This window comes from Natator depressus, chromosome 1, assembly GCF_965152275.1.
Source record: "Natator depressus isolate rNatDep1 chromosome 1, rNatDep2.hap1, whole genome shotgun sequence".
Taxonomy (NCBI): Eukaryota; Metazoa; Chordata; order Testudines; family Cheloniidae; genus Natator; species Natator depressus.
In genome coordinates, this window is record NC_134234.1 from 10161910 (window position 1) to 10182804 (window position 20895).

General features: G+C 53.5%; 1 protein-coding gene across 3 annotated transcripts in view; it reads left to right on the top strand.

Moving 5' to 3' along the window:
* The first annotated feature begins 328 nt into the window (after window positions 1-328).
* ARRB1 (arrestin beta 1) overlaps window positions 329-20895 on the top strand; it is a 175365-nt gene continuing 154798 nt past the window's right edge. Inside the window, exon 1 of one of the 3 annotated variants that reach the window (XM_074954585.1) lies at window positions 329-1029. In XM_074954585.1, the coding sequence (XP_074810686.1) occupies window positions 1010-1029 (20 nt within the window). In that variant the 5' untranslated portion in view covers window positions 329-1009. The remainder of the gene's footprint in view (window positions 1030-20895) is intronic. The other 2 variants (XM_074954578.1, XM_074954593.1) reach the window with 2 other exon arrangements.

Genomic DNA, 20895 nt, shown 5'->3' on the forward strand with positions numbered 1-20895 from the left:
TTGCGAAGCACTGGGAGGCCGTGTATTGCGGTAGCCATGTTCCACTCCAGAGGTGGCTGCATTTCAGCTGTGGGGAGGGGGAGCAATTCCAGTCTCTCCTCAGTAAAGCCCTTTGGATGCAATGTGCTGCAGGGGAAGGTGGTTGTTAATAAGAGGCTGACCAGGGGTGAGTTCCGGGGGCAGCGCCAGAGTGAGACCGGTTGCGCATTGTCCTGCAAGCCAAGCAGCCAGAGTGGGATGGGTTCTACCCAAACCCAGCTGTCTGGCATCAGAAAGAGAAGGGTCACTGAGCATTTCCAGGAAACCCAAACTCCCCTGCGTGGAAATGTGCAACCTGGCCAGCTGCCGAGCACACACACGCTCTGGAGTTCACAGGCCACAAGCAGAGCCAGCCCCCTGCTCTCACGCAGCTCTGGGCAGCCGGAGTGGAGATGATGATGATGATGATTGCCTGAGCCTGTTCCCCACACTGGCTGCAGCAGCTGTGTACGGCTCCGTCCTGAGCTGTGCAAGCCTGGAGTAGGAGGCAGTGTTGCTCAGAGCCGAGCGAGGGTGGATCTCTCTCCCTAGAAGCAAGAGGGGAAGCTGTCAGTGGGAGAGATGGAGCAGCCGTGTCTGAGCGCAACCTCCCTCTAAGGGATCCTCTGTGTGTGTGTGTGTGTCCCTGTGCCTTGGATTCCCGCCTGTGCCCGTAATCTCATGGCTGGTTTTACATCTGTGCACAACAGCTGGGTTTGTTCCATTCTGTGATCTCCAGAAACAAAGGCACTTCAGAGCCGGACGGACACACGCCCAGCCGCCTTGTTGTTATTAGACACGGAGGAAGGCGACAGCCCCGTGGAGTTCGCTGCGTCGTCTGCAGCTGGGGTTTGTGTGGGTGAGAGCGCGAGCAGCAGTTCCTGCCGAAAGAGACCGCTTCCTTGGCTCCAAATTAACATCTAGTAATTTTCCACACCTCTCTGCTCCTTCCCTGACTCCCTGACAAGTGGCTGGAAGGTTGGCCTGGGCCATGGGAGACAAAGGAACCAGGTTGGTTAATATATATTTTTTTGCAATGTGGGTTATTCTGCTGCAGATGGTGATTCTTGCTCTTGCATTATTTGGATATTTGCTGGACTGTAGATACCGCTAAGGAGCTGTCGTTCAGCCTGCTAATCCCAGTGCATTTCTATCCACTAGGATTTTTTCAGGGGGGAGATCTAGGCATTTGCTTTGTGTGCAGAGCAGCAGAGCTGTGTGTGGTATTTAATGGCACAGGAGAGAGAATGCAGACTCCAAGCAGTCCGCTCTCAGATGAGGCATTCTCTACCTAATGCACATTAATAGCCCAATGAATCACACATTATCCTGGGCTCTCGCTCTCGGTAGGCATCTGCCGCTAGCCAGGGTGCCCAGCGTACGTCGCTTTGTTCGACCGGAGCGCTGCAGCTCCAGCCCTTGGGAGATGAGACAGCGTAGGCTGGAAAAACTGGACTTTTCAAAAGTGGGTGGCCTCCTTTGGGTTTTCTCCCTGGCCTGATTCCCCGAGGAAGAGACGAATAGACTGGCGGCGGTTTTGCAATGCGCAGCTCCCTCTCCCGGGCTGTTTGCTGGGGTTGTTGACATGCTGGGGCAGTTGGGGGGTGGTCACATTTTTGAGGGGCGGGCTGCATTTCCCAGCTCGGGCTTTGCCTGGACCCAGTCCAGGGCAGTGTGGGCTGCTAAGGAATCCTTGTGCATGTTGATTTCCTTTCGGAGCCAAGCCCCTGCTGGTCTCTTGCCTGGGGGAGCAGGGCTGGCTCCCCTGTTCAGTCAGGGATTGCACAGCTGCTGGCTGGGGGGTCTGTGGAAACTGGTTCCATGCCCCCCCTGCAAATCGCAATCTCTTTCCCATCTGATCTCTCCGGAACACAAAGCAAAGGGGATCAGGGCTGATTGGCTCCAGGCCACGTTTAGATTCATGGCCTGGTCACTGAGAGCAGATGGACACAACACTATCCCTGCAATTGTCTGGCATGGTTTGGGGTTTTGCCGTCTCGTCTGGGAGTGTGCAGGGCTGCGCCATGGCGGGGTCCCTTTGGGGAGGGGGTTAATGGTCACCCCCCACTTCCTGTTCATGTGAGGTGCAGCTGGCTCACTTGGCAATGTTGTGGTGAGCCGTGGCTCTCATGTGGGGGTGAGCCAGGACCCTCATTCAGCAGCATGTGCAGCATTACCCAGTTAGCTTGGCCAGAAGCTGGGAATGGCCGACAGGGGATGGACCACTTGATAATTCCCTGTTCTGTTCATTCCCTCTGGGGCACCTGGCACTGGCCAGGGGGCTTGTAGTAGGTGTTTGGAGTCGGTGCTGGGGAGAGTCTCCCGGGGACAGCTATTAGCCCTGGGCAGCTTGAACTGCACTGCTGCTTCCCACGCCGGACCTGATGCTCATAGGTTTGGATCCAGGTGCATGTTTCAAAATCCCCTCCCAGAGCTGCCTCTCCTCCTCCTCCTCCTCTTCAAGGGAGGATGGTCCAGTGGCTAAGACACGGGTCTAGGACTTAGGAGCTGTTAGTTCAATTCGTGGCTTTACCATAGTCTCCCTATATGACCTTGGACACTGCGCCTCTCTATGCCTCAGTTTCCTCACCTGCAAAATGCAGATAAGAATCCTCCCTTTTCCCCACCCACTCCTTGCAAGCTCTAGAATAGGGACTGTCTCTTTCTATATATGTGTACAATGTGTCCTCATCTCAGAGTGCATAGGCTTTAGGAGCTAGGCCAGCCACAAAAATTAGGTCCAGGTAACGGTTCCAAGTCCCTTTCCCTCAGTGGATTATTCTATACACCTAAAAATTGATTCACCCATAACTAAAATGCACCTGTTGTTTTACTCGTAACTGAAATGCAGCCACTTCTGGGGTGGGATTGTGGCAGCTGGTTAACAGCTCATAACAACACTACACAACAGTGTGGGAAAAGGAGACTACCCTAATTTCTAACCCCAGACCTGCCCATCTGGGGACTGCAGTCCCACAGCAGTTCCTTGCTAAGAAGTACCATACGTTGCACTGTTATTTATGTGTATTGCGGTAGCACGGAGAAGGCTCCGTCGTGGGCCAGAGCCCCATTGTGCTAGGTGCTTTTATAAACACGAGAGGGCCTTGTGCCAGGCCCTGAAAGCAGTTCTGCTGGCGTGACTATACGGACCTGATGGATGTGTTCGTTGATGCAACCGAGGAACTGTCAGACTGGATCCCAAAGTTCGGCCTGAGGGAAATTTTGAAGGCACAAATGGAAGTGCCTTTGAAAGTTCCCCCCTTTGTGTTTGAAATAAAAAGGGGTAGACTGGAGACTTTCCTTTCGCTGTTAGCAGTGTAGGGCCTAAGACACACACTGGAGCAGTTGAGAGTCCATCCAGTCCATCCATCCGCTCACACACACTATGGCTAGCGGGATCTGTTTCCATGAACTGGAAGAACTAGTCAGCAACGAGAAGTACACAAGCTCCGAAAGACTCTTTCGGTTTCCCGTGAGTCTAGAACCTTGGGTTAGATCCGATGGTTGCGTGGCTCTTAAAACCTTTGATAACACACAGGGCCAGCCCTCGCGGCCAGCCCCGCAGGTTGCCTGTGTGCATATGTACACAAACACACACTCTCCTTCCAGCCATGGGAGGGAAAGGGCGAAGGCTGTCCAGCCTGATGCTTTGTAGTCACTGAGCTAAGGGAAGGAATAGGATTCTTCTCCTGACAGGTTTCCCTTTCACCGGGACCCACTTTCTGCACCGCTGTGTTGTGAGTAATAATTTAGGCCTCAGGTACTTAAGGGACCGTCACCTCCCATATGTTGCTCGAAGGCATCTGAGCTCCGCTGGCCTCTTTCTGCTCTCTGCTGGAGACCAAGCTGGGGCAAGTTCAGCTGCCCAACTGTCCCCTCCCCCGTGAGGAAAGTGCCATCGCACCTGGGGAAACTGAGTCACTGAGGTTATTGTGCTGAGAAAAGCCAAACTCTGCGGCCTGTAGGCTTGGGGCACCCTGCCTCCCTCCCTGCGGCACTACTCTGTGGACTGAATCGTTTATGCCCAAGGTACTTAAGGGACCGTCTCACTCTCCTTCCGTCGAGCCGAGACACCTGGGCTTCCTCTGCCCTGACGTAGCTGATTCAAGTCTGTGCAGGGCCAGTCAGGCTGGGATGTCTCTTGTAACCCCTTCTACGACCACACACAAGGAGAGGGTGGGTGTTAGGGTCCAAACACCTCAGGAGCACAGCGATTAACAAATCCAGCTGTGAGGTCGCGGCTGTCACTAGGGTCCGCATCATGGCCATTCTGACCTCCACGGGGCAACAGGACTAGAACTTGGGTCTTCTTTTCCCCCAAGTGCTTAAGCTAAAGGAGACTCTCTAGTGGCCATTTGCAGTAAAGGGGGAATGACACGCACTTGAGCAGTTCTGATTCCATCCAGTGGGGGACGGCGGCATTGGCCCATATACATTATCAGTTCAGGATGACACGGCCAGCTGCTGGGCCCTGACTGGATCCTATCGGTGCAGGGTTGCCCAGTGGGAGACTGGAGGCCTCAGTGCCTGTGGGAGACTGGGGGTAACCTCTCCAGTCAGGGGACACAGAGCCCCCTGCCCCCATTCCTGCTGGAGCCGGAGCCCAGGAAGGCTGCATCAGTGGGGCTCAGGTCCCCGGGGCAGTGACCCCAGGGGCTGATTCATTCCCAGATACACTGAGTTACTCACGGGGGAGGCATTCGCAAGTGAGGGCTATCCCAAATTCCAGTGTGTCAGTGTGTGTGTGTGTGTGTGTGGGGGGGTCATACCCAGTGTGTCAATGTGTGTGTGTGTGTGGGGGGGGGGGTAGGCACTATACCCAGTGTGTGAGTGTGTATGTGGGGGGGGGAGTGCCGTACCGTGTGTGTGCATGCATGTGCGGGGAAGGGAGGTGCTGTACCCAGTGTGTCAGTATGTGTGTGTGTGTGGGGGTGCCATACCATGTGTCAGTGTGTACGGGGGGGGGGGAAGGCACTGCACCCTGTGTGTGTGTGTGCGTGTGCGTGTGCAGGGGACGGGGGTGTTGTACCCAGTGTGTCAGTGTGTGTGTGTGTGGGGGTGCCGTAGTACCCAGTGTGTGTGTTTGTATGTGGTGGGGAGGTGCCGTACCGCGTGTGTGTGTGTATGTGTGTGTGCGTGTGCAGGGGACGGGGGTGTTGTACGCAGTGTATCAGCGTGTGTGTGTGTGGGGGGGGTGCCGTAGTACCCAGTGTGTGTGTTTGTGTGTGGCGGGGAGGTGCCGTACTGTGTGTGTGTGTGTGTATGTGCATGCATGGGGGAGGGGGCACCACGCCCAGTGTGTGTGTGTGTGGGCGCCGTACCCAGTGTGTGTGTTGGGGGGGCACCATACCCGGCGTGTGGGAGGGCGGCACTGTACCCAGTGGGGCGGTGCGGTGCCATACCCAGTGTGTGTGTGTGGGGGGCGCCACACCCAGCGTGTGGGGGGGTGGCACTGTACCCGCTATGTGTGTGTGTGGGCGCCGTACCCAGTGTGTGTGTATGTATGTGGGGCGGCACCATGCCCAGTTTGTGGGGGGGGTGGCACCGTACACAGTGTGTGTGCGGGGGGGGGCGGTGCTGTACCCAGTGTGTCAGTGGGGGGCATCATAGCCACCGTGTGGGGGGGGGCAGCACCTTACCCAGTGTGCCAGGGCAGCAGGGGTGGAGGGTCTCCGTACCTGGTGCGGGTCAGTGTGTGTGTGTCGGGGGGGGGGGTTATGTATCCTTGGTACAGAACATCCCTCATGCTGGGCCCTCGGGAGAAGGTCCTGCTAGGTTGAAGAGAAAAGGGTGAGCTTCCCCTGGCTTGGTGCACACCGTGAATACTGCGCGCAGTTCTGGTCACCCATCTCAAATAAGGTATATTGGAACTGGAAAAGGTACAGAGAAGGACAACCAGAATGGTTAGGGGTAGGGAACAGCTTCTGTATGAAGAGAGATTAATAAGACTGGGACTTTTCAGCTGGGAAAAGAGATGACTAAGGGGGGATATGACAGAGCTCTATAAAATCATGACTGGAGTGGAGACAGTGAATCAGGAAGTGTTATTTACCCCCTCCCATAACACAAGAACCAGGGGTCACCCAATAACATGAATAGGCAGCAGGTTTAAAACAAACCAAAGGAAGTATTTCTTCACTCAGTGAACAGTCAACTTGTGGAACTCATTGCCAGCGGATGTTGGGAAGGCCAAAACTGTAACGGGGTTCAAAAAAGAACTAGATAAGTTGATGGAGGACAAGTCCATCGATGGCTATTAGACAAGATGGGCAGGGACGCAACCCCATGCTCTAGGCGTCTCTAAACCTCTGTTTGCCAGAAGCTGGGAATGGGCGACAGGGGATGGGTCACTCGGTAATTGCCCTGGTCTGTTCATTCCCTCTGAAGCACCTGGCATCGGCCGTTGTCGGAGGGCAGGACACTGGGCTAGACGGACCCTTGGGCTGACCCAGTAAGACCATTCTGATGTTCTTAGGTAGTAGGGAGGCTGGGCTGTTTGGCATCCCCTCCCGCAGGGACTGGTTCCAGTCCTGCCTAGAACCCTAGAGGAGCAAACACCCCCGGCGTTTCTAGAGGGGCCTGAGGCATCAGGAGCAACTCGTAGAGAAACCAGTTGGATTTTCCTAGGACACGGCAGGTTTCATCCCTGTTCAGTCCTCCCAGATGGTTCTCTGAGGGCACTGAGCAGCAGGCGGCCCCCCTGGGAGCAAGCAGGGGGAGCCCACAGAGCTCGTGCATCCCCTGAGATCTGCCCGGTCTGTCTGTGGAGGCCTTGTGCCTTTCACCTCCTTGGCACTAGGACTCCCACAGCCCCCGCTACCAGGGCCTCTCCTGCCCTGAAGGGAGTCCCCCCAGCAGAAAAGCTCTGGCAAGCTCCACGTGCCTGGGGGAGGGGAAATGGGCGAGGGCTGATGCTGCCCTGGCAATCGACACACAAGAGAGCCTGGCTGCCCTGCTGCCCACAGCATGGAAGGATGGCCCAGTTAGGGTGCCAGCCTGGGACTTGGGAGACTAGGGTTCAATTCCCACCTCTGCCACAGACGCCCTGCATGACCCTGGGCAAGTTGCTGAGGGCCAGGTAGCCAGCGGGGCTGGTGTGCTTGTGAAAATCCCCCCAGGTCCCTCTTTGCAAGCACCTTGATATCTTTGTCAAACGGCCCTTAGGCCGCCTTTGCCTCAGTTCCCCATCTGGGTAATGGGGGTGAGGATACCACCCTGCCTCCCAAGGGGCTGTGAAGAAAAACACATTTGGTGATGGGGCCCTGAAAATGCCTCCACGGGGTGGGGCTGGGCCTTAGCAGAGGTGTGACTTGCCTGGCCACATGTGGAGAACTGTCTGCCCAAGCTGACAGGTTTCAGAGGGGCAGCCATGTTTGTCTGTATCAGCAAAAACAACGAGGAGTCCTTGTGGCACCTTAGAGACTAACACATTTATTTGGGCATAAGCTTTCGTGGGCTAAAACCCACTTCATCAGATGCATGGAGTGGAAAACACAGTAGCAGGTATATTTATACATAGTGCATGAAAAGATGGGCGTTGCCTTACCAGGTGGGGAGGGACAGTCTAACGAGGCAATTCAATTTGAGATGCCAGCTGATACCACCAAGTGGCTCCACAACACCTCTCTAATTACACTTTTCAGAGTAGCAGCCAGGTTAGTCTGTATCCGCCAAAAGAACAGGAGGACTTGTGGCACTTTAGAGACTAACACATTTATTTGAGCTTAAGCACATCCGATGAAGTGAGCTGTAGCTCACGAAAGCTTATGCTCAGATAAATGTGTTAGTCACAGGCAATTCACAGCTCGTCCGGGGTGAGAAATGCTCTCCCCAGGGGTAGCAGCTCATATCCCCAAATCCCTGCTCAGGGGTAGCTCACAAGTTCCAGTTGCACTCCTGTTGCAGGGAGTGTTTCATTCCTGCTGGGATAACAGCCAGCAGCCGCATGTCCCAGGGCATCTCATGGGGCGGCTTACAAGCAGTGCAGCTGGTACGTAACCTACACCCTGAGCTGGCATTTTCACTCTCATTGACTTTCAACTGGTAGGCTCCCCTGGGAATCCCAGCTCAAATCTCCTCTGCACCTGAACAGAGCTGTGTGCTGGGAGCAGGTGAGCGAGAAAGTGCAACGGGTCACTTTATACCATCCCAGCAGAGAGTAAAGCAAAATATGAATGGATCTGATAAATATCTGGGGTGCTTGTCCCCACAGGACTACGATGCCTTTTGTTTTCTGCACACGGCGCCTTTACGTTCTCTGAGCCCCTGCAGACTCTCTCTCTCTCTCTCTCTTTCTCACACACACACAGCGCTCTCTCCTGGAGACTTGACTTTTGTTCTTTCTTGTTGTTTCTCCGTGACCTACATTCCACTCAGCCTGAGTTGTTCTTTGCTGCTGAGCATGGCAGGGTGGTCCGGCCACATGGGCAGAGGGTGAGGGAACAGAACGTCTCAGGTGGGGGGACCAGGGGACAGAAGGGAGCAGGCAGAGGAAAGGGCTGGCTGTAGAGGAGGAGGTGGAGGTTTGGAGAAGGCTCAGCGTAATGCAGACAGCAAAGGAAAGTCAGTATAGAGACTGTGGTGGCAGCAGGGGGGGATTGGCCTGGCTGTGCTTGGGATGGACTGGAGCAGACCGAGATGGGAAGGCGGCAGCAATCACGATAGGGGAAAATTACAATTTGGGGCCCACTGAAATCCTGCCTCACTTTGAGCCCAGCATGGAGAAACCAGAACCCAGGTGCCACTGCAGCCTTGCTTCGCTTTGTGCTAGCTCTTGGCACACCCATAGTCACCAGGTTTTCTCCTCACCCCCTCCTGAATAACCCTTGCACCACGCCCAAGAAGAAAGGAGCTGCTTCCTGCAGCCAGTCCTTGTGGGGATGAGGCCGTCCTGCTGGCTGCCTGCAAACCGGCTTTGGTAATCGCCATACCTGGCTGAGCGTTGGGTGCCTCTGGGGGCCGATCTTGTGTCTAGAGGACCCCAGGGATCAGTCAAGTGCCAACGCAGCAGCCACACAGGAGTGAACCGGACACACGGCCTCTATCCCCAATCTCCGCTCTGGTGGGTGCTCGCAGGCCCGGGAGCAGATCGTGAAATTGACATGTCCCTCCACGCTTCCACCCATCATGTACATATATGATCGCCTGCACGCAGAGAGGAATAGATAAGGAAACTGACATTCCACCCCACAAGCCCCCGTCATGTACATACAATCTCACATGTTGTAGATGCTCTCTCTTTCACACACACACGCATACACACACACACAGAGGAATAGATTACAAAATTCACACATATCCTGCCAGACTCCCCCCTTCATGTACATAGAATCATAGACTATCAGGGTTGGAAGGGACCTCAGGAGATCATCTAGTCCAACTCCCTGCTCAAAGCAGGACCAATCCCCAACTAAATCATCCCAGCCAGGGCTTTGTCAAGCCTGACCTTAAAAACCTCTAAGGAAGGAGATTCCATCACCTCCCGAGGTAGCCCATTCCAGTGCTTCACCACCCTCCTAGTGAAAAAGTTTTTCCTAATATCCAACCTAAACCTCCCCCACTGCAACTTGAGACCATTGGTCCTCGTTCTGTCATCTGCTACCACTGAGAACAGTCTAGATCCATCCTCTCTGGAATCCCCTTTCAGATAGTTGAAAGCAGCTATCAAATCCCCCCTCATTCTTCTCTTCCGTAGACTAAACAATCCCAGTTCCCTCAGCCTCTCCTCATAAGTCATGTGTTCCAGTCCCCTAATCATTTTTGTTGCCCTCCGCTGGACGTTTTCCAATTTTTCCACATCCTTCTTGTAGTGTGGGGCCCAAAACTGGACACAGTGCTCCAGATGAGGCCTCACCAATGTCGAATAGAGGGGAACGATCACGTCCCTCGATCTGCTGGCAGTGCCCCTACTTATACATCCCAAAATGCCATTGGCCTTCTTGGCAAGAAGGACACACTGTTGACGCATATCCAGCTTCTTGTCCACTGTCACCCCTCGGTCCTTTTCTGCAGAACTGCTGCCTAGCCACTCGGTCCCTAGTCTGTAGCGGTACATGGGATTCTTCCATCCTAAGTGCAGGACTCTGCACTTGTCCTTGTTGAACCTCATCAGATTTCTTTTGGCCCAATCCTCTAATTTGTCTAGGTCCCTCTGTATCCTATCCCTACCCTCCAGCATATCTACCTCTCCTCCCAGTTTCATGTCATCTGCAAACTTGCTGAGGGTGCAATCCACACCATCCTCCAGATCATTAATGAAGATATTGAACAAAACCGGCCCCAGGACCGACCCTTGGGGCACTCCTCTTCATACCGGCTGCCAACTAGACATGGAGCCATTGATCACTACCCGTTGAGCCCGACAATCTAGCCAGCTTTCTATCCACCTTATAGTCCATTCATCCAGCCCATACTTCTTTAACTTGCTGGTTAGATACAATCACACATAGATGGGTGCGCATCCACACGCACATGCAGGCTGCTGCTTCGGGCCCCTGGAAAGCAATAGCTGCTTGTGGAGTCAGCTGGGAGACCCCGGCAGACCCTTTGATTTCCTGACCCATTATCCTGCTCATTCTTTGTAGAGTTGGGTTTTACGCTCTGGGGAGGGTCTGTGCTGTGAACACCATACAAATGCAGCAGCTTGTCTGTGAGCCTACCCTGGGAAGCGGATTTGATATGAGGATGTAGAGAGGGACTTGTAAGGCCTGGCGTGAAGCGGCCTGGAATGGGAGCTTGCAGGCAGTGGTGTGCCCCGTGGCTGCTGTGGATTCTGCCTTAGCAGCCTTCGGTGGTGGTGGTGGTGGGGATGGTGATTGCCAAGCAAAGTGGTGGCATGGGGATGTGCTGTGCCAGCTCTGCCAATGCACCACAGCCCTCCCCACGTTCTGCTCCTCCTGTTTCTTTCCAGTATGTGAACCAGCTATAAATATTTTACTGGTACGGTGTACCATACAATCCCGCCTACTTGCACCACGGTGTCCCCTCTGTCCCGCTGTGCAGTCGGGCGTTTACCCAGAGCACTGGGTCACAAGTCAGGACGCCTGGGCTCTATTCCTGCCTCTGCTAGTGACACAACACCTATTGGATTTCCTTTTGAAATAATCCATGCCTCAGTTTCCCTACCAGCATAATAGGAATATTAACCCGGACCTAACCTCCCAGGTGGGATTTGAGGCTTAATTGACATTTGTCACATGACTGGATGAAAGATTCCCTAGAGATCTCTCCTTTGGGTGGGTTTGGAAGTGCCGCGCGTTGGCAGGCGAACGGAAAAGCAAGCCTTACCGAAATATTGGCAGGGAAACCGCTGCAACCACTGCCCAGCCTCAGCCAACAGGAATAGCAGCGCGGGGAGAAGTGATGTTATGTTAGACCCGTCCACGCACGGCTTCTTTCTCCTACTGCATGTCTTACAGGCCGGCTAGGGTTGGGTTAAACTGACAAATCTCTCCCGCTCGCTCTTTTTCCTTTAATTTTCTGGGTGCATTTGCTCTAGTGTGCAACATTTTGGAATCAAATCCCTTGGAATTTTTTTTTTAAAAAAAAGCTTTGAGGGGTATTAAAATGCCCATGATTAAAATGACATCAGCCTGTATCCTGCAGAGAACAAGCGTGGAAATTAGAAGGAAGCCAGACCCTGGAGGGTTCTGTTGATTTGGGGCAGCTGTAATTCATGTTTTGGTCCTGTTGTTTCCCTAAATTACAAGGCCCAGGTGTGCCTGGGAGTGTCATTTAAAAGGGGCATGGCCATGGATCTGCTTAGGTATGAAACCTGACCGGTGGTGGGAGCCCTTAAGAAACAAATGTTTAACCAATATCTGACTTTTCCATCATCTTTCCCACGTGGAGAAGTTCCTGGATTTCCAAATGCCCGAGTCAATCCTTTGAACGGTAGGGCTGCCCTGAGAGCATCACGCTTGTAGCTCACCTGCTAAAATCCGCAGGCCTGAAGCTTGGCTCTTAAATTCTGCTCCAGCAGAGTCTGTCTGTAGCACACCCAGCTGTTGAGATCAGGAGCTGGATGGGACGGGGAACTAACTGCTGAGGGCTCAGGGTGGGAATGACTAGGGGAAGATGTCTGGCCTTGTATGATGCTGAAGGGCAAAGTAGACTATCGTAATTGTTCCCTCCGGCCTTAAATTCTGAGGGGTTCCCTGGACCACTGTGTCATACCGTGGGCACCTTTGAGCTGTGTATTGTACAAACACACGGAGGAAACAATCTACTCTTCAGTCTTACAAACGAAGGCCCTGATCCTGGAATGAGAGCCTATGTGAAAAGACCCCAGTGGGAGCGGGGAGCTTATGGCAGGACCAATGCCTAAACTGAAGGTGGATTTAACAAACCCCATGGGTAAAAGGTCTGAAAACAGGGGCACCCCAGTTATCCAGACCTCCACTTCTACAGAAGGGTGGCGTATCCCCCAAGTGCGCCAAACAATTAAGGTTATTAATAATGATCTCGTAGGAGAGTCCCATGCGGTGCAGTAATGTTCGTTGTTCGTGGTGCTTCATCTCCACATGCTTCTTGCGCTCCTCCAGCAATCCCATAGGAGAAGGGGGGAGTTGGTATCTTCCAGCTGAAAGCCCGAGGATGGGGGGTAGTAAATTGAGGCCTGCCATCTTTCTCCAGGTCATCTCTGGCCACCAAAGAGCAAGGGTCTCTGGGAAGCAGGAGGTCTCGGCTTTCAGTGAAATGCTTTTATTTAACAATTACCTCAGTGACATGATGGATGCAACCAGATTCAGTGTCTGAACCCTGCCCACTTCCGCAACTTTCTCTAGCCCACTTCCGGGGACAGCCGGCAGCATGCACTAGGGGGCGCTATGCCACACCCTGTTTCTGAACGCCTATGAGCAGGCTTGGCAGAATTCAGTTTGTTTTTAATGGGTTTCAGAGTAGCAGCCGTGTTAGTCTGTATTCGCAAAAAGAAAAGGAGGACTTGTGGCACCTTAGAGACTAACCAACTTATTTGAGCGTAAGCTCAATGATGAAGTGAGCTGTAGCTCACGAAAGCTTATCCTCAAATAAATTGGTTAGTCTCTAAGGTGCCACAAGTCCTCCTGTTCTTTTTGTTTTTTATGTAATTTAGGCAGATCAAATCGATGTTTCGTTTTAAGCTTTTAAAAACAATTATGGATTTTTACATTTTCACAATTGTGGGGACGTATGGGAGGGTCAGACATTGCAGGGAGGGGAAGTCAGACAATAATTATTTAATAACGTAAAAATTTAAAGCTTTATAAATATTAAAACGCAAATTGTCAGCATCACATGTCAAAATATACACAGTCGATATCCTTAAATCAGACTCTAAGAAGTTCTCAAGCAGCATTTTGCTTCCTTTGCCTAGCTGCACATTTCGATTATCGGTTTCCCCTCCGTTTGCGTGTGTTTGGTGAAATCGACATTTACCGACATTTACTGATAATAAACTAACCCTTCCAAGCCTAAGGATCTCTTTTAGAGAGACATCCGGTCTTGATTTAAGGACTCCAAGTGATGGAGAACCTGTCATGTCCCTAACTAAGTCATTCTTCGGGTTAGTTATATGTTGTTAGTGGTGGGAGCTGCCTTTTGCATATTTTGTATTTCAGGTTTTTGTTTTTACCCACAGTTCTATCACTTTGAAATAAAGTAGCCCTTGTTTAGGTAGGACCTACGCTATTTTGCATTCTGAAAAGCCAGCATATGGGAGACCAGGTTAACTAACACCCTCCGTTCTCAGGGCAGTGCTGATATCACAGGGGATCCTGGTGCACATTCATGAAAGGGAAAGAACCCCAGCCACGATGTGGCTTCACAGGACATAGAGCGGTGTATATGGGGCAAGGGAACAGTTTAGGGGCAGGTATGTTTTTGCTGAGTTTCCACGGGAGTAGGTGAGGTTGTTTTGGAAGGAAGGATGGTCCAGTGGCTGGGCCAAAGGCGTCAGACTCAGCTGACATAGGTTAAAGTCCCTGATTCACCAAGGACTCTGTGTGTGTGACATGAGGCAAATCACGCAGATGCTCTGTGTCTCAGTTTCCCCATTTGTAAAATGAGGTTGATGATAAGAGCTAGGTGTTGTTATTATGAATACTTGAGGGTACCGGTACAGGGAGAAAGGATCCTTTTACGTCTACATTGCTGCTTCAGTTCCAGTCCAAGATCATTCCCATCTGGCAGCTGTGGCAAGGCCAGTGTGAACCGTGTTTGGTGGGTCTGGGTCCACTTCTTCCTGGAGCAGCTTCCATATCTCAGCAGGTTTCAGAGTAACAGCCGTGTTAGTCTGTATTCGCAAAAAGAAAAGGAGGACTTGTGGCACCTTAGAGACTAACCAATTTATTTGAGCATAAGCTTTCGTGAGCTACAGCTCACTTCATCGGATGCATACTGTGGAAAGTGTAGAAGATCTTATTATATACACACAAAGCATGAAAAAATACCTCCTCCCACCCCACTCTCCTGCTGGTAATAGCTTATCTAAAGTGATCACTCTCCTTACAATGTGTATGATAATCAAGTTGGGCCATTTCCAGCACAAATCCAGGATTGTAAGGAGAGTGATCACTTTAGATAAGCTATTACCAGCAGGAGAGTGGGGTGGGAGGAGGTATTTTTTCATGCTTTGTGTGTATATAATAAGATCTTCTACACTTTCCACAGTATGCATCCGATGAAGTGAGCTGTAGCTCACGAAAGCTTATGCTCAAATAAATTGGTTAGTCTCTAAGGTGCCACAAGTCCTCCTTTTCTTTTTGCATATCTCAGCAGCCACCCTCACAACTAGTACCCTTGCATCACGGAGCCTGGCCGTCCCTTCCCCACAAGGCAGGAGCATTGTGTGGGACACTTGTCCCGCCGCTGCCCTCTTGGCACCTGCTCTGAGGATGTCGGTCACCACGGAGGTCGATCCCACACCACGCATCGAGGTGATATGTCTTTAAACCATCTGCTGCCCGTGCTCCAAAGCTCTGTGTTGGAACTGACGGCAGCATCTCCAAAGGAGTAAACAGCGAGGCAGGCAGCTCCTGCTGCTCATGCGGCCAGGCCGGCACAGTAAACACTCAAACATGTCACCTAATTATTTGCAGCTTCTCTAAACAAGCATCCCCCGATCCTCCCCCAGCACATGTGCTTGCTGTACACCTGCCAAGGAAAGTCACAGACAACGAGGCAGCGCTTCCAGCCCTGGCCTGCTTTGTTTTCACTAAGGCTCAGACAGGACATGGGCTGGGAACTGGCAGGCCTGGATCCTGCAAAGTGTGGAACCCAGCTTGCTTGTTCCATCTCCCTCCCCGGTAGTACTGATGGAGACCTGGCAAAAGCTGGTGCAAGCGCGTCCCTTTTAATTGCGAGGATCAAGCATCTGGGCCCCAGGGGATTTCCTTCCCCAGCCGTCTGGATAAAGGACCCATAGAGGCTCATGCATTCAGCCCCTGAGGTCCAAAGAATAATCCCCGTAGGCAGCCTGCTCAGGGGCATCATTGCATACACGTGTTACGGGGAGTGTCCAACGGAATCATTTCACAGCCACTGCAGTATGTTTCCTTGTAGCCTACAGTTCAGCCACTAGATGTCTCTATGTGCTATATAGAGTTCCTGGTAGACAAAGGAGACCAAGCTGGAACATGAGCTGAGTGGAAGCGTCTTTGTGGTTGTAGAGTGTTGGGATTTGATGAACGCATCCTGTTGAAGGAGGACTGTGATTCCACATATCATAGCAGACCCTCAGGAGAGTCCTCAGGTTGGCCCAGTCCTGTGCTGGGTTATGAAGGGGAGAAATCAGTTATGTTGGGGGGCAAGGAAAGGGAACCTTTTGCCCCAGAAATGCAAAGTCCCAGTCATAATGAGGGAGTGGAACTAGCACAAGAGTTCCTGCTCTGCAGAGAGACCGGCCTGCCCCGCAGCCCAAAGGGATGTGGATATGTTTGGATGCTTCTCCCAGCTTCTGGACCTTTCTGAGGTTTCACCCATCCCTCCCCAAGCGGTGGCGCTATATCATTGCACAGCACCGGGTGCCTTCTCCATTGCATCTCTCTCTCGCACGCTCTTTCTCACACACACACACACACACAAACACACACACACACATTCTCACTTTCAAAGCCCTTCTCCATCTATCCCCAAGTCACATATCCACCCGTGTCTTATCATGTCGTTGACCCCTGTGTTTACTGCCCCAGGATGCCAGCCTAGATCATCTGCTTCTCCCACAAGAATCTTTGTGCTTTCTCCTATGCTGCTGCTTAAACCATGGGAAAACTCCCCATCAACTTCCAGAATGCCGCGGCCAAGTCCTCCTTCGGATCCCTGCTTGGATTCAGAGATTCCAAGGATCTGTCTGACCTCCTGTGTCACACAGGCCAGAGAGCTTCCCTGCATTCATTCTGGTTTGAACTAGAGCGGAGCTTTTAGAAAAACAGCCCGTCTCGATCTAAGAATTGCCTGGTGCTTGTGAGGTCAGGAGGCTGAAAATCCAGAGCTGAAACTGGCAGCTGGCCCTTGTGTCTAACGGCCTGAACCAAAACTCCGATCGGAAATCCGGGGACGTTTGGCTCCGGATGAGAGCTCTGAGACTTGGCCTTGCTTCTATTGCCAGACTGCAGGGGCAGCAGGCCTGTCTTAGATACACGGATCCATCCGTCAGCGGTCCCTGGACTTCCTCCCTCCTCCTACGCTGCCAGCGTGAGCGATTGGTGCTCCTATGCTGCCTTACAACCCTTCGCAATGCCCACCCCGGCCTGTGCAGCCAGAGACTCGTTACGCTCCTTCTCGCTGACATTCACCCAGCGAGGTGCTCGGGCTTCTGCCTCAGCGCTGTGGTGGGACCATCAATACCGCAGGGCTGGCGGATCTCGCCGGAGGTTGCAGGGCTCTGGCACAGGGCCTGTGTGATGGGGTAACTGAGACTTCAATCGTGCGCGCGCACACACACACACACACACACACACGTTGTTTTCCTGCCTCATTACGCTGAGTGGGGGGGAGATGGGCACTTTCTGCCATATTAATCCACAGTCATGTTACCGGGGTGAAGTTTAATCTCTGATTAAAGACCTGGCTGGCCACGTCCCCAGCTCTGAGCTGCCTGTCAGAGGGGAAAGGACGTGTTAAGCTGGGGCACCTGTGTTTGGAAGCGTACAAAGAGGGCAGTGCTGGAGAGGGCAGGTGGGGGACGGGGGCTGCTGAACAGCCTCTGTCTCTCTGCCAGAGGAGTTCTCCACCTGGGGCTTGGAAGCCTGCCTTGCCCATCCTGCAAAGTGGGTGCTGGGGCACCGCTGGGGCAATGGGGGGCCCACCCTGGGCTAGTCGTGGTCGTGGGCATGTTACAGTTCTGCAGCGGGCACAGCCAGGCGAAGGGATTCCACGTGGGACGATCGAACTCCCCTAGCGCTGTTCGCAAGGGGTTCCTGCCCGGATTCCAGCCCCGGTGGCTGTTACATCCTCCCTCCCCCCGTTTTCTGGGTAGTTCCAATTTCTGCTGAACCCTCTCCGCCGCCAGAACCTCCCCCAATCCCATGATAAACAACCTGCCCCCCTGCGAGCTGCCCAAGCGTCTGGCTGCCCCCCTGCATGGCTCCCCTCCCTCCCACAAAGGGCCCCAGCCCAGCTTCCAGCCTTCAGCCAGGCTGAACTGAGTTTGGCCAAGTAAGGGTTAGCCCCGCCGGTGAGGAGACCCCAGATCACGCTGAGTGCTTCTGTTAGGTGTCGCTCACCTCTGGGTTTTCCAGGTCATGCCAACTGCCACCTCCGCCCCACCCCACCCTGCATGTTCTGACACGCCTCCCCTCAGTGCCCACACACGTCCCCTGCCCACAGCTCGGTCTCCGTGTCAGCTCCCTGGGGCTCCCCCATGGAGCCGGTGCCAGGGCGCAGAGGTGCTGACTTTTGGTTTTGCCGGGGAGTGCTCCTCGCCACGCCCAGCCCACACCTGAGCCTCAGGGGGAAGAGGACAAGTGGGGCAGGGCCTCGGGGCGGAGAACGAGTGGAGTGGAGGGTGGGGCCCACAAAAGATTAATCAGCCCTCTGTGCACTGAGCAGCCACGGAGTCAGCAGCACTGGACTGGGACCGGGGACGTGGGTGCTGAGTGATCTTTGGGCGTCCATGGGGTAAGTTCGCCACCGTGTCGCTGCCCCACAGAGCTGGCAAATCACTTGGCACCGGTTGGCTCTGCCAGCAAAGGCCATTACCCGAGAGTGAGCGGGATTCACGCCTCCCTTCAGCGTTCAAAGGAAATCGATGGCATTGCTTTACTATTCCGGCCTGGCCACGGGCAGCACCGAACTACTCATCAATCTTCAGAACAAAGATCAAACAAGCCCCACTCAATTATCCGCCACTAAATAAGTTGCTCGTTAGCGCGGCGCATCCCCGGACATGTGCCTAATGAGCTCATTAAACTACCAAGTGAATCCATGGCCACACACACAAGCATAACCACCGGAGCCCCGGATCCCGTTCTCCACGGAGAGGAAAGAGTCCACGTTGCTCTTCGTTAGCGCTGGGGGGTGGCCAGCATGTCCCCTCCTGCTCTCACTGGGGGCTGGTTGGCTGCTGCCCTCTGCCGACAGCGTGGCTGTGGGTGCATTTCAGAGGGGCTGCGGGTATGGTGTTTGCCCGGGATCCTCCTTCCAGTAAATGTCTCCCCTGCAGTGTAGGCAGCAGCCCCTCCCACGGCAGCTCTCTCTGTAGGCAGATTGTGCGGGGCCAGTGAGCAGCACGGGCTGTTGATAGTCTGTGTGGGAGCCAGAGAGAACCGCACCGTCTGTCCGTGTCCAGCAGCTCCAGCAAAGAATCCCCTGGCTTTGCTCGGCTGCCAGAGGTGATCCACAGCCTGCTTCATTCACAGCAATCAGCTGCGTGTCCCAAGTGTGGTCCCACCCCACCTAGGTGCCCGTTGCTGATGTATGTCAATCTGGCTAACAGTAGCCCATGGGCAGTGGCGGATTACCGCAGGGGCCCACAGGGCCTGTGCCCAGCCTTGGGCTGCCCTGATGTGCTTGCTGCTTGCCCTCAGAGGGCCTTTATAAAGGTGGCTTTAGCTGGGCTTCTGTGGCTCTTTCCTCATCTTTGTGGATGAAGTTGGGTTGGAAACGTTGTCATTCCTGGTATTTCAGTGATTTCATTTTGGGCCCTGGGCAGAACTTGGGAGAGGGGGAAGAGTAAAGGCAGGTGTGAGGGCCAGATAGTCTTGTAGGCCTGGCACCAGCTTGGGACTCAGGCGGTCAGAAAACTAGTCAGGACTCTGCCAGTGATGCAGTGTGAGATGGTACTGTGCCTCAGTTTCCCCATTCAGAAAACAGGGGTAATGATTCTTCTCTATCTCAGAGGCTGTGCATGTGTGTGAAGCTTGGTTTGTTCACATTTGTTAAGCGCCATGGGCCTCGCAGGGAGTGGGGGGCAGTGCTACAGAAAGGCAAACGGCTGTTAGAAATTCAGAAACGCCACATAGTAGTTAAACCCTGTTCTTTTCATATCTCTGGGGAAAAACCAGCTCAGGGCTGAGTTTGAGTTTTGGGTGGGTGAGTTCTTGTATCTGAATGGCTTGGTCTCCTCCTATCTGCTGTCATTTGTCTCCTGCTGGGGAAGGAGGAAGGCAGACAGCTGGCCTGGAGCTTGACCCTGTTCTCACGCCAGGAAAGCTCAGAGCTCCTCCCTTATCTGGTCGAGCAGCGGCCAGTTGGAGTCTCACCGCTGTGTGATCTCCATTTCTGCTGTCCTGTCATTACGCAGCATTAGCCGAGGGTCCAGCTAGCTGTCTGGGAGAGTGAAATCTATCCAGGCCTGATGTGGGTGGGCGAGGGAGGGCTACTGTACTGTGGAACATAGCTGGAGCTCTCAGGGTCCATCAGAGCCCAAGCGCCAGCCCGAGCTGCACCTCAATTTGTAGTGTGGTGGCATGTGCCCGAGTGGGTCGCCCCGGGGTCGGACGCTCCCTGCCACGGGATGCGTCACACGCACTGATTGCTGAGCTGCACCTGGAGCTCCTGTCAGGTCATTAGGTGTCAAGAAGGGTCTGGACAGCCCAGCCTGGGGGCTCAGCAAGGGAATTCACAACATTTCCCCATGGGTCACTGGTGCAAATGCAGCCTCAGGGCTGCTCTCATTGACACATTCTGGCCATGCCCCCCAGCTGCCCCGTGCCCTGTGAGCTGAGCTTGTGCAGATCCCTTGAGCCATTTCTACATGGCCAGGGGGTTCCCTGCACAGGAAGGTTCCGGGGAGTGGGGGGCTGATTATGCCCATTTTGAGACCCCTTTAAGCTTCCAGAGCAACATAAAAGGACCTTAAATGTAACTGAGAGGCAGGCCCCTAACTGGGAGCTGGGCTCTCCTGTCCTCCCTGGATGTGTGCAGTTGTCAATGATTAAATGGAAGAGCTCCCCAGGCAGGAGCAATAAACTCAAAAAACAATTGCCTTCCACACCCCTGCTGCTGTATTTGGGTTGTTAGAAGATGGCTAGGTGTGTCCTGAGAGCCAGGTGCAGGGCATCTGTGTGACAGGGCCACGGCATATTGGGCTGCATTAGTAGGAGCATTGCCAGCAGATCGAGGGAAGTGATTATTCCCCGCTCTTCAGCACTGATGAGGCCACATCAGGAGTACTGCGTCTAGTTTTGGTCCCCCCACTACAGAAGGGATGTGGACAAATTGGAGAGAGTCCAGTTGAGGGCAATGAAAATGATCAGGGGTCTGGGGCACATGACTTACGAGGAGAGGCTGAGGGAACTGGAGTTATTTAGTCTGCAGAAGAGACAAGTGAGGGGGGATTTGATAGCAGCCTTCAACTACCTGAAGCGGGGTTCCAGAGAGGGATGGAGCTCGGCTGTTCTCAGTGGTGGCAGACGACAGAACAAGGAGTAATGGTCTCAAGTTGCAGTGGGGGAGGTC